The sequence below is a fragment of the Ahaetulla prasina genome, chromosome 6 (assembly GCF_028640845.1).
Source record: "Ahaetulla prasina isolate Xishuangbanna chromosome 6, ASM2864084v1, whole genome shotgun sequence".
NCBI classification, from domain to species: Eukaryota; Metazoa; Chordata; class Lepidosauria; order Squamata; family Colubridae; genus Ahaetulla; species Ahaetulla prasina.
In genome coordinates this window covers 20,047,729-20,064,839 of record NC_080544.1, presented here as the reverse complement: position 1 = coordinate 20,064,839, position 17,111 = coordinate 20,047,729, and the positions used below count along the sequence as shown (strand labels likewise).

General features: G+C 39.8%; 1 protein-coding gene across 2 annotated transcripts; it reads left to right on the top strand.

The window, feature by feature from the left end:
• The first annotated feature begins 1,320 nt into the window (after nucleotides 1-1,320).
• On the top strand, nucleotides 1,321-15,135 carry DNAJC12 (DnaJ heat shock protein family (Hsp40) member C12). Of its 2 annotated transcripts, XR_009155774.1 has the most exons (6): nucleotides 1,321-1,527; nucleotides 4,387-4,465; nucleotides 10,407-10,546; nucleotides 12,073-12,271; nucleotides 12,429-14,408; nucleotides 14,648-15,135. XR_009155774.1 is itself a non-coding variant. In XM_058188612.1 (5 exons), the coding sequence occupies exons 1-5, from the start codon at nucleotides 1,450-1,452 to the stop codon at nucleotides 12,512-12,514; spliced, it is 582 nt and encodes a 193-aa protein (XP_058044595.1). In that variant the 5' UTR covers nucleotides 1,321-1,449; the 3' UTR covers nucleotides 12,515-15,135. The 2 variants fall into 2 exon arrangements, 1 of the variants encoding a protein (XP_058044595.1); XM_058188612.1 differs by having other exon boundaries at nucleotides 12,429-15,135.
• Nucleotides 15,136-17,111: the final 1,976 nt, after the last annotated feature.

Here is a 17,111-nt window from a genome sequence, read left to right as displayed (position 1 = left end):
TATATATCTATGTATAAATGTATATATGTATATATGTATAAACACACACACATATAATACAGTATTTCTAAAAAAATGCATTAAATATTTATGTGACCATAGAAGATAAAAAAATGTCACTATAATGCAACTCCATAAATCAGATCACTGAACATTATGCATGTCAAGCAATTATTGTGTTAATGGACCACTTTGATCCCATATGAGCATCTGTAGTAAAATATTTGTACAAAGTTTATGCACTCTGGCTGGTTTATAATAAAATATATTGGTTGCCCAGCTTGTAGTGAGTCTTTTTTGTCATTGACTTAGCTTCCGCCTTTCATTATCTGAATTATTTGTACCCATTTAACTCCTAGACAATTAGTTAATTCCATTTATTCACTAACTTAACAGTGATTAAATCGGACTGCCTCAAGGTTCTCACTTTTATGTTAGGTGAATTTATTATAAAGGCTATATAAATGGGAAGCAAATAATGGAGTTCATACTGAGTTATGGTTTCTTTATTTGTAGTTTATTGAATAAATCACCACAGGCTTGGTGCATGCCACACGCAGTGTCTTAAATGATAGGCTACAGTTCACAAACCTCTGCTTTGGTGCTCTGTGTGAACCAAGTCATTATCTCTTGGAAAAATTCTTGTATATTCAATTTAATAGCACAGTCATTAAAACGTCAAAGTAGAGAGAGCCTACCTAGAAAATAAGAAATATTAAATTACAGAAGCTCTTGCAACCAAGTGTGAAGCTAGAATTACTGAAGAAAAACAAGGACAAGTTCAATGTCTTATTATCTTCATACAGTGGTGAAATCCCAATTTTTTTACTACCAGTTCTGTGGGTGTGGCTTGGTGAGCGTGGCAGGGGAAGGATACTGCAAAATCCCCATTCCCTCCCCACTCTGGGGCCAGCCAGAGGTGTGATTTGCCGGTTCTCCGAACTACTCAAAATTTCCGCTACCAGTTCTCCAGAACCTATCAGAACCTGCTGGATTTCACTCCTGTCTTAATAGTAAAGGCTTTGTATATTTATTTTTGGTAATTTTAGTTGCAATGCATCATTGAAGAGAGTACATTATTCAATTACGATTACAAATATGCCACATAAAATACATCATTCATATATACATAAAAACCAAGTCTGAAGAATCCCACCTCCACTCGTTGAAAGCCCTTGGAAATAGCTGGATTACTTTTAACATGACATGGAAAACTACCTCTCCCATGAAGCTTTGCAGCTGCAGTTTGTCCTTTGTTTTCACCAATGAAAGCAAGCTTATTCAGGGGTGTAACTTTAGAGTCTCGGATGACATTTGTTCTGTGTATAAAGCGAACTGTAGTTGAGCTTTAGCATCACTGTTACATCTGTGGATTCTCGGGTAAACATTTTAAATAAACCTTGGCTGTTTAGACTCCCTGATTCTGAGAAAGCAGTGTGTGTTAAAAAAATGGATGCAATATTCAGCTGCAGGCTGGAGGATATGGAAGATTATTATAACCTGCTGGGATGTGATGAATTATCTACAGTAAGATAACTTTTAAATTTATATACCGTATTCTCTTTCCACCTTTGTCAATTGGTTGGATTTGAACTGTGTGTATAACGAGAGTGTTGACTTTTTTTTTCATTTTTCTACAATGGTCTCAAACCTATACCTATTATAATAATTAATCTGTTTAGTCTTTTTCTTTCTTTTGTATTACATCTTCTGTAATACTGCTGGAAAAGTTTCTCTTGAATTCCGCATTGTTCATTTATATATTCGAACCATTGTGTCATGTAAATGTGAAGTAGTTTGCAAAGAAAACTTGATTTATTTCTAGAAAGCGATTCATAAACACAATACAAGGTAAAGGGATGCTGTTTAGAAAATAACTCCCACGATGCTTGTCGAGTAGGGGCAACAGAGCAATTATCTGCTATGGTAAATCTTTCATAGGATATGAATTGTGGAATATTGACAAATGTTTTTAGACTTTTAAAAATGTCTAAAATCTTGGATACATTACAAAATGTTCACAGCTGATTATATGTGATAAACACCCTTTAGTTATGAGCTAACAGGGCTGTGCTGTGCTAAAGGCAGTTCCCCAAATTTGACAGCAATTGTAAAATTTGTTGCCAATGGTTTTTTTCAGTGAAATAGTAATGATCAGGGCCCATAGCATGTTTTTTTTAATGTTCTCTTTTATGATGCAACTCTAGAGCACTTCTTTATACCATTGCTCCTCTCACTGACTAGCATGAATGAATTTCAGACTGCAGATGCCAAAAATTGAACCGAAAATATTTATCAGCTGTTCTACTACTGAGCAATGACTTTTCTTTGAGGTTACCACCACTTACTGGAGATGGAAAATACCTGTTTACCTGAATGAATGGTGCAATCTCTTGTAGTGAAAGTATGTGATTTTTGGAGTGGCGTACTATGTAGTAACTCTTATGTTGTAAAATTTCCTGTTGCTTGTACTTTGTCCACTATCCATTTTATGATCCTGTAAACACTGGATCAGAACAATCAAATATTGTTGATGGAAATGGTTAAGGAGAATGTAATTTTAGCTACTCTAGTAAAAATATTTTTCAGTTGACTTAAACAGCAACCAGGTGTTATGAAACATTTTGAGTCTTAAAAATTTGTGATCTCAACTGTGGATTTTGAATTAAGGTTTCTAGATTTCCTGTTATGCTAATGGGGTAGCCAAAAAGTTGCCTTTTTTATTGGCTTTCACCTGGTTATTTTTAATTTGCACCAAGAATCAATAATTGATGAGGTATCAATTTGTTTTCAATAAGTATAGAAAAGTATTTCAAATGTTTGCTAAATTTATTTATTTTTCAAAGGAAATATAAATAATAGTTAATTTGGCTACAAAGAATGTTAAACTGAAACTATTTGAACTACCTTATTTTCCACAAATACAAGTACCGGTATATAAGATCCCAGATGCTAATCAAAGATTTAATTTTAATTAGATTAATTTGCACAAGGGTATAATCAGATTTTATAAGATTAAAACGTGGAAATTTTCTGAAAACAGAATAATACAATGTACTTTTGTTATTTTTCGTATGACAATTTAAAATTCATATTAAAACTAATTAAATACAATATAATGAAAGAAATTATAACATGTAACGTTTGGATTCACGTTTTTTATATTACATTTAAGTGGTGATCTGCTATTACATACCTATTTTAGGCAGCACATTTTTTAGTGGGACTACTGATCTTCACTCAAACCTTTAAGTTACAGTAGTAGCCAAAATTGTGGAAACCTTTTGGGAAAAGTATATTTTTGAGGTTTGATGGCTAATAGCATCACTTTTTGGGGGAGTTTCAAGATAATCATATTCCACTGCTGGAATGGCCTGAGAATAGCCCAGACCTTAACCCAATTGAAAATCTATGGAGCCGACTTTTTAGTCAGAAGTGATCCAGCAATAAAACCCAGTTAATAGAAGCAATCATTCAATCTTGGTTTCACATGATAACAGCTGCAGAACTAAAAGACTTGGCTCACTCCATGGGAAGACGTTGTAGGGCCGTAATTCATGCTAAAGTATTAACTGACACGGTGATAATTTTTGTATATCTCGTTTTTCTACGTGTTTCACTTTTCTTCTTTATACTGTTGCTGCTATTCTAATAGCAAATCCTTCATAGAAGTTATTGCATTACCTTCTTGATTAAATTATCTTTCCATTGATATATAATTTTATGGTACTACTCCAAAAACAAGTGGTGTTATTAGCTCGTTTTAGAAAATACACTTTTCCCAAAAGGTTTCCACAATTTTGGCCACTACTGTAAAATGAAGAGTATGTCAACTCTAAGCTAAATTCCATACTTTACTAGGTAGTGAAGATTTTAGCTCCCGTTTTTAGCATAGAAATAACTTTTTTGGTCCTCAGCTTCTCTTTAGTCTGTTGGGAGTGGAAGTTTTGAGACTTGTAAATTTGATACATGGCTGTTAAGTGAATCACACGGCTGTGACTTTACTTGTTGGAAGCTGCCTGGGAAGGTTCAAATGGTGATAATCTGAATTTTGATCAGGGCACTGTGGGGATGCTACGGCTGTCGTAAGTACGAGGACCAATCCTAAATTACTTTTTTCAGTGCCATTGTAACTTCAGGCGGTCATTATATGATTGGTTGTAAATTGAGGACTACCTGTATATAATTTCATAATCTTAAATTGATAAATTTCAGTAGTCATAGAAGTCCATAATTTTCACACGTATAATGATATGCTAATATTTTCCTTTCTCGCCCTTCCTTTGCATGCAGTGAGGATGTGAACAATTCTTAAAAGCTGCTCAGAAAAAGAAAAACATTAAACAGACTCAACTTTCATGAATTGTTTTGGCTGTTTTTGCATAGGTTGAACAAATTGTTGCAGAGTTTAAAGTCAGGGCACTTGAATGTCATCCGGACAAGCATCCCGGAAACCCTCAGGCCGGTATGTCTTTCTGTTTTTCTTTCTGTAAGCCATCATGAGGTGGAAGTGGATGCCAGTGAACCAGAAAAAGGGAAGGATATTCAAATGTGTAATTCCCTCGTCATGCAGATTTGGGTATCCTGTCTAAAATAAAGTTAGTCACCTTGTTGGTCAGCTGTTTAATTACAAGTTTTCAAATCTTAGATCCTGCGACCTAGTCCAGGGGTCTCCAACCTTGGCAACTTGAAGACTTGTGGACGCCAACTCCCAGAATTCCTCAGCCAGCAAAGCTCTGGAAGTTGAAGTCCACAAGTCTTCAAGTTGCCAAGGTTGGAGACCCCTGACCTAGTCTATTTATTTATTTATCTGATTCAGGGGTGAAATCTACTTACCTTCCTTACCGGTTTGGAAGTGCATGCACTGCACGTGCACATCACATGCTCACACAGACCTTCTGCACATGCACAGAAGGTAAAAAACACATTTCTTCCTGGTTAAAACCAGGAGGTAATGATGCCTCGGGCGGGTGGGCAGAGCTTTGCTCCACCATCGCTACTGGATCGCTGAACTACCTGCCACGATCGCTACCGGATCACGTGATCTGGTCTGAACTGGGAGCATTTCACCCCTGATCTGATCTCTTTCCTTGAGGCTCTAGATGGAATATCTAATCATGATGACTAGGCTCTGTTTGGATCTGGATTAATGCTAGGCTGCCAATATTAGAACTAAGAGCATGGCTCCCGGCCCTCTCAATTCCTGGCAAATAGATGGGGAAGAAATGGAGGTAGTGACAGATTTTATTTTCCTGGGCTCCAAGATCACCGCACATGGAGACTACAGCCAAGAAATTAAAAGACCCTTGCTCCTGAGGAGGAAAGCTATGGCAAATCTAGACAGCGTACTAAAAAGCAGAGACATCACCCTGCCAACAAATAGTTGGTAGTATAGTAATATACTATACTTGCGTATAGTCAAGGCTATGGTTTTCCCAGTTGCAATGTGAAAACTGGACCATAAGAAAGGCTGAGCGCCAAAGAATTGAGGCCTTTGAACTCTGGTGCTGGAGAAGACTCCTGCGAGTCCCTTGGACTGCAAGGCGATCAAACTGGTCAGTCCTAGAGGAAATCAACCCTGACTGCTCTTTAGAAGGCCAGATCCTGAAGAGGAAACTCAAATACTTTGGCCATCTAATGAGAAGGAAGGACTCCCTGGAGAAGAGCCTAATGCTGGGAATGGTTGAGGGCAAAAAGAAGAATGGGACGACAGAAAACGAGGTGGCTGGATGGAGTCAATGAAGCAGTTGGCGTGAGCTTAAATGGTCTCTGGGGGATGGTAGAGGACAGAAGGCCTGGAGGAAAGTTGTCCATGGGGTCGCGATGGGTCAGACACAATTTTGCAACTAACAATAACCAATATTAGGCGAAGGGGCCCTTCCCAGGTTACACTTAATAATAACAGTAACAGAGTTGGAAGGGACCTTGGAGGTTATTTATCTAGTCCAACCCCCTGCTCACACAGGAGACCTGTACTAGGGATTCAAACCGCCGAATTGCTGACCTTTCTGATCGACAAGCTCAGCGTCTTAGCCACTGAGCTACCTAGCCAGGCTTAACCACAGCACAAATGCAGCTTTGTTTTGTGGCTTTCATCTAATTCTCAGGCTGTGCCTGTGAGGGGCTTAAGCCCTCTTTAATTATATAAAACACCTTTGTTCAGCCCCAGTCATATGCAGGCATTTCATGGGAGGGAAGTTAGGGGACCGTGGTTAGAAACAGAGCCAACAGAGGCAAGATCAGCAACGGAGAAAGCACATTTCCTGTTAGTATAGTTTTCATCGGACTGAGGCTAGCTGGAAAGCCCTTGAGATACACTGGTATGATTTTTGTTGTCATCACCCGATGCCTAATTGGTGACATGTGCGAAGGAGTTCCTTTTCCTGCTTGTTTATTAGCATAAAACCTTGGGATGGTTGAAAGTGAAAAGCCACTGAAATGATTACACGCCTGCTGTCAATTGATCCCAAGTGCATCACACATCTTGAGCCCCCAAGGGAAGCCCAAGGCAACACTATAAAACACATATCCTGCCCATTCATCTCAATTTCTTTCAAAGCTGTTCCTCTTTTTAAAAAAACAAAACTAAACTAAACACAATTGTTTCTCCATTAACACAAATCAGTGCAGATGCATAACACCGTCTCAGTGTCAAAGGTGCTTTTCTTCTTCAAAAGGCAACTGGAGCGTGGATGGGTGGATAAATACGAGCTAGGGAAAATACTGCACGTTAATTAAAACGAATGGCGTGCGAGCTTCCTCAAAACCCACCCACCCCCTTTAAATAATTCATGATTCATGTGTGTGTCACATCATTTGCGTCACTAAAAAGAAAAGCCACCGTCTTCCTTTTGTCTGCATTGCTCTCTGTGCAAGCGCTTTCAGCCTGCAAAATAACAAGAAGCAATTTAATCGGAAAAGCAATCGCTATAGTGTTTATGTCTGTCAGCCCTTGTTAGCGTTTGAATTTCATGTATTTCCAAACAAATATCCGTTTTAGTAAACCTGCATAAATGAAGAATCATTGTTGAGTCACCCTTCTGAACAGAAAGGTGTCTCATAGCTAAAACACATATTTTCATAATCTTTAGAGAGGCTATTTCTGTTACCAGGTGGAGGACTAGAAAGATTTAAATCCCCTAGAGAGAAAATACAAAGAGCTCACTGCCATAACGCAACCCACCAGATTGGTAATTGACCTCTGCCTCTTGTCCAAGATGGGTGGACTTCAAAGCTGGCTGGGGAATTCTGGGAATTGAAATCCAACCATCTTCAAGAGGTCAAGGTTGAGAAACACCGGGCATAGTAGATGTCATTAAAGGACTAGAGGAGGACATCTGGCTCAACTCCAGGTGGGTTAGGCGATCACAGGTTCTCCAGCTAGCGTTGGAGATGACTGTTGAATCGTGTGATGATCCTTTAGCTGTTCCAGTGCTTCTCTGGGAATTAACTTTTTATTTTCTGTAATCTGACCTTGAACATTGGAGAGTTTTGTTTTTGGGCGGTGGTTGTTTTTTTTTTTTTTGTCATTTGAAATCTTGAAATTCAGCTCCACCCCATTGAACTTTTGTGACTTGGACTACAGCAAAGTCCAGGCACTGTTTTCCTAAATAATAAAAGCACTGAGGGATTTGATGTGCACTATGCTGCTTATGTGCAAGTTGAGTTTTTCAAGCCTCGTGCATCGTTCAAATGTTTATCGTGTTGATTAGTTGCTGCTGCACAGCATGTTTTTAACGTTGCAACACCGATTTTGTTGGAAGTGCCAATAAAATAAATATATGTTTAAGTTTATCGACCATTTATAGTTTTACTCCTGTGAATAGTTGTCATAGGGCAGTGGTGGGATTCAGCCAGTTCGCACCACTTCGGGAGAACCGGTTATTAATTTACTGAGCAGTTTGGCGAACTGGTTGTTGGAAGAAATCATTAGGGTAGCGAACCGGTTGTTAAATTACTTGAATCCCACCACTGTCATAGGGGCCCCAGTACACTGCTTTGCCCGGGGCCCATAATGCTGTTAAAACGGCCCTGCTTTTCCCCTGGTGTTTCTGGGCATTTTAGATAACAGCTTGGCTCCTTCTACTATTTACTTTGCATTACATTTATATCCCACCTTTCTTTTGCACAACTCAAGGCAACGTACATAATACTCCCTCTGCCTATTTTCTCTACAAAAACACAACCCTGTGAGAAAGCTGGGATGAGAGATAGTGACTGGCCCAAAGTTACCCAGCCTGATTTTTGGGCCTAAGAATTCATAGTCACTTGCTTGTTCACCTGAACCACCACATACCAGACTGAAACTCCGATGGTAGCAAAAGAATACCCAGCAACATTCTAGATTGGGGTGGGCAATTAATTTTCTCAGTGAGCCACACAAGAAGCTGGGGTTGTTGTGGAGGTCTGAATCAATAGGATTGTGAAGATGTGTAGGCATGCACACATGATGGGCTGTATCCTAAAATAACGCCAGGTCATGACACGCACTTGAAAGTGTATCAGGAAGCCTGTAATTGTGGACGGAGTGTGTCTGGCAAGAACAAAGAATGTTTATCTACAGGAAATACGCATGTGTAAATCTTATAACAATTCTGGGTTAGTTAGAAAGCTGATAAAAGTAACAAGAGTTAGATAACTTGCAGGCCTCAGCTAAAAATTAGGAATACAGATGGCCTGCAGCCAATAAAATGTGTATTAGATAACTCCTGGGGCATTCGTTAGCCAAGGCTTAGGAATAGGGACAGCTAGAGACTAATAGAACAAATTGTAGAATTATTACTAAAATGTTTATTAGATGATATTACTTATTATCTCGTCTTGGCCCGCCATCTCTTTTAGTGAAAATGTATAAAGCTTTCTTAAACCTTTGTTCTTGGTTCTTGGCATTTTGCCCAGGAGCCCTTTTCCTTGGAGTACTCCAATAAAAAGCAATCAGAAAACCTCCACCTCGTGTCTAGCGTCCATCATTGGCTTTGGCACCAGGCTCAGACCTGAATTGGGGACAACACACATGCACACACATATGTAAATTGAAAAAAAAAGCAGTCACCTTCAAAGTAAACCCAATCCATGAGGGCCAAACAGGGATAACTCAAAGGACCAGATGTGGCCCTGGGGGCCAGGTCTGTTCTACACTAATGGGTAGGCATGAATAACAGAATAACAGAGCTGGAAGGGACCTTGGAGGTCATTTAGTCCAACCCTCTGCTCAAGCAGAAGACCCTGTACCATTCCAATCTCTTCTTGAAAACCTCCAGGGATGGAGCACCCATTACTTCTGGGTTGAGTGAGTTTTGCTTGGAGCTGAAGGTTCACTTGATAATGCCCTCAGTACAGTAGACGTAACCTTTAATGCGCCGTCCAAATATTCTCACTCTTCTAAATAATAGGCAGAAGGAAAAATAATTCTTAAATTGCAAATATGTAATTGGTGATAGCGTTATAAGCACAAATTCTTTGCATTTCAGTCAGGACTGAGTATCTGTTGTCTTTTGAAAATAATAATAATTTATTAAACTTGTATCCCGCCTGACTCTGTCCGTTGCAGAGGCATTGAAGACTGAGCAAGCAAATTCCATTTTATCAATTTTTATTTATTTATTTGTAGCCCACATTTATTATTTTTATAAACAACTCAAGGCAGTGAATACATATTTCCTCCTCCTATTTTCTCCACAACAACCACCCTGTGAGGTGGGTTGGGCTGAGAGAAAGTGACTGGCCCAAAGACACCCAGCTGGTTTCATACCTAAGGCATTTTGTTGTTGTTATGCACGTGTAGGTGTGCATAATGTAGTAAGTCAAAAGCAGTATGTCACTGATCAGATCAGGGATGCCTAACTTTGGCAACTTTTAAGACTTTGTGGACTTCCAGTTCCCAGAATTCCCATGCTGACTGAGGTATTCTTGGAATGGAAGTCCACAAGTCTTTAAGTCGCCCTGGATCAGACTCCTACAAAAAAAAAAAAGAATCTAATAGAATAGAATAGAATAGAATAGAATAGAATAGAATAGAATAGAATAGAATAGAATAGAATAGAATTTTTTATTGGCCAAGTTCGATTGGACACACAAGGAATTTGTCTTGGTGCATATGCTCTCAATGTACATAAAAGAAAAGATACCTTCATCAAGGTACAACTTTTACAACACAATTGATGGTCAATATATCAATATAAATCATAAGGATTACCAGCAAAAAAGTTACAGTCATACAGTCATAAGTGGAAAGAGATTGGTGATGGGAACGATGAGAAGAGTAATAGTAGTGCAGATTCAGTAAATAGTTTGACAGTGTTGAGGGAATTATTTGTTTAGCAGAGTGATGGCCTTCGGGAAAAAATGCTAGAAAAAGTTACAAATGCCTTTCCTTTATAAAATGCTCTTCCATTTCTGTTTTGTAGTGGAGAATTTTCAGAAGTTACAACATGCAAAAGAGATTCTTTCTAATGAAGACAGCCGAGCCCGTTACGACTACTGGCGAAGGAGCAAAATTGCTATCCCGTTCCAGCAGTGGGAAGCCCTGAGCAACTCAATGAAAACAGTTAGTTTTCTCTTGTGCAGCTACATATCTCGGAGAAATGAACCGTTTTACCCATTTGTGGGCGGGAAAGCTGGGTGGCAGAGTTATGGGTATTTTTTGTTCTCCATTACTCCTGGTACAACTCAAGAAGCTGATTATCACTTCTAATATCCTACCTGGCATAGGATCAGGTTATTTGTGGAACCACTTGCTTCCAAGGGTATCTGCCTATCCCATATGCCTCAACAAGGAGAGGATCAGAGATGGGTTTCAGCAGGTTCTGATCAGTTCTGGAGAACCGCTACTGGAAATTTTGAGTAGTTCGGAGAACTGGTAGTAAAAGTGCTGACTGGCCCCGCCCAGCGGTGGAATTCAAGTAATTTAACAACAGGTTCTCTGCCCTAATGATTTCTTCCAACAACCAGTTTGCCAAACTGCTCAGAAAGTTAACAACCGGTTCTACCGAAGTGGGGCGAACTGGCTGAATCCCACCACTGGCCCCGCCCCTATCTATTCTCTGCCTCCAAAGTCTCAGCTGATCAGGAAGAAATACGGATTTTGCAGTAACCTTCCCCTGGAGTGGGGTGAGAATGGAGATTTTACAGTATCCTTCCCATGCCATGCCCACCAAGCCAAGCCACGCCCGCCAAGCCATGTCCACAGAACCGGTAGTGAAAAAATTTGAAACCCACCACTGTGTTGCCTAGTTTGGTAATGAAACATCTGCAAGAAAACAACCAGCTCAGGGAGCACCCAAACACCCTAACAATGACCCTAACAGTTGCTCAACAACTTCAATAATCTATTGACCATAATGTCTGAGGATTATGGGAACTGTAATTGAAAAGATCAGATGGCAGGGACTCTTCAGGGCCTGTGTGGTGCCCTTTTCAGCCTTCCTGTGAGGCCAGATCGATAGATCCTTCTGCTTGCATGAAGGCATAGACGCCACCACAAATTTACGACTATTCATTCTCAACAGAAGAACAATTCTATGTGCAAAAGGGGTAGTTGACTTTGCAAGGAATCTATGAGGCAAAACTGGCCTGTGATAGTAAAAATACTCCTTCCCTCTATGTGAAAACTAAGAATAACTGTTCCTTAATTAAGCTCTGTTTGAAAATTGCTATAATCACTATCACTACCACTATCTCTGCCACAATCCATTGATTTATCAAGTAAACAAAATAATTTATTAAGGATTCCCTTGAGTTCTTTATCTATAAACATACACAAATACACACACACAACATTCATTCCTCAAAGTATCACTGGAAATTACCAATATCATCATTTATTTTAGTCATTAACTAACAAAATCAAAGCCACCCCATTAGGTCGATTGTCAAATCTAAATACAGTGCTATAAGACTAACTAAAATTTAAGGGGTTGGCAGAGATATAAACACGTAAAAATACCATTAAGTTAATCTAGAATATCATCCTGAAACTTTTCTGCTCATTCACTGTGTGCGAATATGCTTGTTTTGTACTAGACCCTTATTTTGGCAATCAAATTATATTAAAAAAAAATTTTCTTGTTCTAGTCAATGCATTGGGCTGTCAGAGATAAAAAAGAGCCAATGTTGGATGCTCCTGATTCAAATCGTAATGACAAGATGGCTGATAATTTTTCGCTGAAGACAGAAATCAACGGGGATGATTTATTCAATGAGAGAAAGGAAATGGAGGATTTTCAAATCTTTGATGGGAAACCGATGTCTCCAAAAAGCCCAGATTCGCCAGGTAAATCTAATTATAGCCCATTCTACATTGTAGAACACCACCACCACCATCACAAGCCCACTTACAAAATGTAGTTGTATGCAAAAATCCTCTTAACCATCATACTATTTCTAGTCTTCTAAATAATTCATTTTCTTTTCCGTACTTGATTTTTCAGATCCAAATTGCTGGCATTTGCGCTTCCGTTGGTCTGGTGACACGCCATCTGAACTTCTGCGGAAGTTTAGAAATTATGAAATATGAAGCAGAACATCAAATACGTATGAAGGATGAAACTGTTGAATGTTGAATGTGGTTTTCACTGTTTCAATATGTTTGTTGTTAATAAAACTGTTTATTATAGAGTGACTGCTTGTATGTATTTATGTCCCTTCATATACTGTATTTTTCGGACTATAAGACGCACTGGAGTATAAGGCGCACCTAGATTTTGAAGAGGAAAACAAGAAAAAAAAGTTTTCGGCTTCTGCGTGTCCAGTTTTTGCCCTCCCTGGCCCCCAGGAGCACTCTGCAGGCCTCCCAAATCTTTCACACCAGAGGTGGGTTTCAGCAGGTTCTGACCAGTTCTGGAGAACCGGTAGCAGAGATTTCGAGTAGTTCGGAGAACCGGTAGTAAAATTCTGACTGGCCCTGCCCCCATCTATTCTCTACCTCCCAAGTCCCAGCTGATCAGGAGGAAATGGGGATTTTGCAGTAACATTCCCCTGAATTGGGGAAGGAATGGAGATTTTACAGTATCCTTCCCCTGGAGTGGGGTGGGAATGGAGATTTTACATTATCCTTCCCCTAGCTTGGGGTGGGAATGGAGATTTTACAGTATCCTTCCCCTGCTACGCCCAAGCCATGCCCACCAAGCCACACCCACAGAACCAGTAGTAAAAATTTTTGAAACCCACCACTGTTTCACACATCCCGTTTTCACCAAAAATGAGCCTGTTCTTGGTCCCCCAAACCCCCCATATGTTCCGTTTTTGCCCTCCCCAGCCCCCAGGAGAACTCTGCAGGCCTCAAACCCGTCAAAACGTCCCGTTTTCGCCAAACCCGGGCTCGTTTTTTTGGGGGGGGTGTTTCAGGAGACCAAAAAGAGGGCTGTATTCAGTCTATAAGACGCACAGCCATTTCCACCCACTTTTTTGGGGGGTGGGGAAGTGCATCTTGTAATCTGAAAAATACGGTATATACTTTATGTTAGGGATGTACCTACTTTTGCAAATGTTTCAAAAGTGCTGCTTCAGAACGTGTACAACATATGCAAGGAAACCATGCAGCTGTCTATCTTTTTTCAGGTGAACTAGAGAAAGATGTAGCTCTTTTAAAACTTGCATTTAGAATTGGATTCTTAAAGCAGCAGCAGCAGCAGCATTTTTCAAGCTCAGATGTATGCCTGAAAAGGGCGGGGCGGGGGGGAAGCAGGCTGTTGTAATGAATAGCAGAGAGATGCTGTGTTTACGCAGTGTTTGAAGCACCACTTCTGAACAATTTTTGAAATTTGTGTGGCTTCAGAAATATGTATAATTTGTGCAGCTATGTATAGTATTTTAAATTTTGTAACATTATTCTTATATAAATTATAATGCAAAACGTTGTAGTTTCTGAACTATTCATTGCATGGATGATATGTTGGTGCATTTAGTCCTGTTTCCAAAACTGTATCCTTAACAAAATTTGTTTCCTATAACTTTAGAAACATTAAGAAAATTATTTGCAGTCACCTTAACATTCTTTATTTCTAACTTCTATTTCCAGCTATATTCCATCCTGTGGAAATGAATTCACAGATTTTAGCCCTTCAGCTCTGTCATTCCCATCTCCTAAAAGCCTACTTATAATGTCTCCTTTTTTTCCCTTGCTATATCCTGTTGCTTGCGAAACCTTCCAAATTATATTGGTCATACTACCTCCATATCACTCTGCAATGTCCACCTTTTCTAAGAAACATTTCCTCTAATTCTTTACATCCTTCCCCCCAGCAAAATTGTATACTTCAGTGGTGGGTTGCCCCCGGTTCGGACCGGTTCTATAGAACTGGTAGTAAAACCGGCGGGAGGCTCCACCCACTGACCCAAACATCATCAAAACTCTTCTGCGCATGCGCAGAAGCTTCTTCACACCGACACAATGCGAACCGGTAGTAAAGGTGAGTAGAACCCACCCCGGTATACTTATCTTGCTATTCTTAATATTCAGGGTCAAAATACACACTGTGTTAGAGTTACATGTATTTTAACTACACGTAAAAATAGCTACAAGCTACAAGCTTGAGGTTCTCCAGTGCCATGTGGCTTTGCCACATGGAATACAGTATATAGAATAATAAAGTTGGAAAGGACCTTGGACGTCTTCAAATCCACAAATGGCTGTTCAATCTCTTCTTAGAAACTTCCAGTGATGGAGCACCCACAACTTATGGAAATGGAAATTAAAATGAATGGACTGTAATGAAAATGGACAAAGAGGCTAATGTGCCTGAAACTCCTGCACCTCGTGGTGATTTTAATAAAAAGAGAATTATGCCGAAAGCTTTGCTGTTGAACACATTTCTGTGTAATGTGACATTTTCTTTTCTTCTGTCCCTTGGTTCTCTCATTTAGTAAATAATTTATTAATATGACTTGCCTTTTTTAAAAATAATAATAATGATACCTTGTAAATATTATGTATTTGGATGTCACTAAATAAATAAAATATATAAACAAAAGTAATATCCCACTTCAGAAACTGAAGAATTTACTAATCTTGTACAGAATTAACTCTTGGGGTGAAGTTTATGTTTCAGTTAAATGTACTTTATTCTTCTCTTTATTCTTCCAAGGATATTGATGCTGTATATTGTTCAGTCTTCAATAAACTGGTTGTTGAAATTATCCAGGCAGCAAGGTGGACATCTTATTGGTTTAGAATCATGACAGGAGGAAAGAAGAAGCTACCCATTTTTTGTGAAATGCAAATGTCAGGGTTTTGAAGGGGTAATAGAAGATCCTCTTTTAAGAGGGGAGAAAGAATATCACGACTTGCTGAGGAGACCGGATCACTTTTATGATTCTTGCAATCACAGACAATCACTCTGAACACACCACTGTAGGAATGTGTCAGTCCTGTTGGTGGAGCCACAAGTACTCAAATGGGGTAGACCTCTGTTTAAATACGAATCTATGATCTGATGAAAAATGGAATACACTTCTATAATTTGCAGCTGAATAGGTGACTGGGTGTCAGACCCGGAAGCCATCTTTTACATTTGGGCCTTCAGGCCTGCCACATCATTTGTGGGAAAATGGGAGTGGGGGATTGCATAGAGTATGGGTGATATGTAGTCTGTAGTCAAAATAACATTCCTTTCTCAGACAGTCAAGGATGCCTTGCCCTGGCACCTGGAGTCGGATGACTGGGAGGTGTCTCCAGTTTGGACAGTGGATAATTGGACCATGTGATGGACATGAGGGTGCTGGGCAGGGACTTGAACATTCACTTGGGTGGGGAAAACTTGGAAACTTTTACATTCGGGTTTTCCCAGATGTGCCAATATGACATCTCTAATAAAAAGTAACTGAGGAAATCCAAGCTTTCGGAGTTTTCTTTCATTGGGTGTGTTACTTGGAACTCTGACACTGGAAGCTTTTTTCATCTTTAAGCCTGCCTGTATTTCTCAGTATCATTTATCAAAATAAGATCCTTACATATATTCTTCCTAGCAGGTGGCAGCATCTACATCACCCATCTTAGAAACTAAGCTGGGTTGGATAGGGTTAGTATTTGAATGGGAAATTAAATACCTTGACTTGGAATATTATAAAAAAAATATGAAAGAAGACAATGTCTGTTGACGTCTGTATTGCTTCCAAGAAATATACATGTTCATAAAATATCCCAGCCAGAGTTCATGAAGGCATTTTTGCAATCAAAGAAAAATAATTGGTGGATGAAATAAAATCATTTTTCTATGTAGTTGAGAATTTTGGAAGAAACATTAATGAAGAGCTTCTTATGACAGTTTCATAACTAGCATTGTTAACGAAACCCTACCGTAGAGCTACCAGACAATTTCCTCTTGGAGTTGTGGATGCTCCATCTCTAGATGTTTTCAAGAGAAGATTGGACAATGATTTGTCCAGGATGAAATAAGAATTCTTGCCTTGGGCAGAGGTTGGACTGGAAGATCTCCAAGATCCATTCCATCTTGATTTTTTGGGAGGAGAGGGGGGAGTTTACCTTTCCCCAGCTCTTAGCTAGCACATTTTTTATTGCAACAGATGTAAATCCTATTCAGTGGACAAGCATTCATCAAAAATAAGTCTAACGAATAACCCAGTGCCAAAACATTTAAGAGTTCATACATAGCGCCAATTGAAATAAGAAACTCATGGAAGACAATTCTTGTAGGCATGACAATCTACTTTGCATTTATTGTGCCTGTTCCCCCCGAGCCGGGCCCCCTGCCAGAAAGTGACTTGGAAAGTGAGGGGGAAGGGCCATCAGGACTTACCTCGGGAGCACCGGCTTCCCTGGCTCAGCTCCAGGAGCCAGAAACAGGCCAGGTGGAGGAGATAACGAGGCCTCCGTCCCCTGACTCTTTCTCCCCCAGGCCACACCTCCAGACCCAGCTGATGGCAATCAGGCCTGGCTGGTCCCTAGGTTTCGTAGGCAGAAGAGGCGGGAACAACAGAGGCAGGCCTAGGAAGTTCTGAGTCATGGAGCCACACCCCACAGGATATAAAACCAGCGAGGGCTGCTATGCCTCTTCGTAGCAGGCAAATCAACTGCTTAACTAGAGCTGAAGTACTATTTGTTCCTGGGTGACTCATCGGCATCAAGGGAGATAACAGAGTCACTTGGCAGATGC

What these genes read in the sequence shown, in the direction of transcription:
- DNAJC12 (XM_058188612.1), top strand. Translation starts at nt 1,450, where the DNA reads ATGGATGCAATATTCAGCTGCAGGCTGGAGGATATGGAAGATTATTAT. An exon ending in TCCCGGAAACCCTCAGGCCG is followed by an intron (nt 4,466 to 10,406) that starts GTATGTCTTTCT and finishes TCTGTTTTGTAG; the next exon opens with TGGAGAATTTTCAGAAGTTA. An exon ending in TGAGCAACTCAATGAAAACA is followed by an intron (nt 10,547 to 12,072) that starts GTTAGTTTTCTC and finishes TTCTTGTTCTAG; the next exon opens with TCAATGCATTGGGCTGTCAG.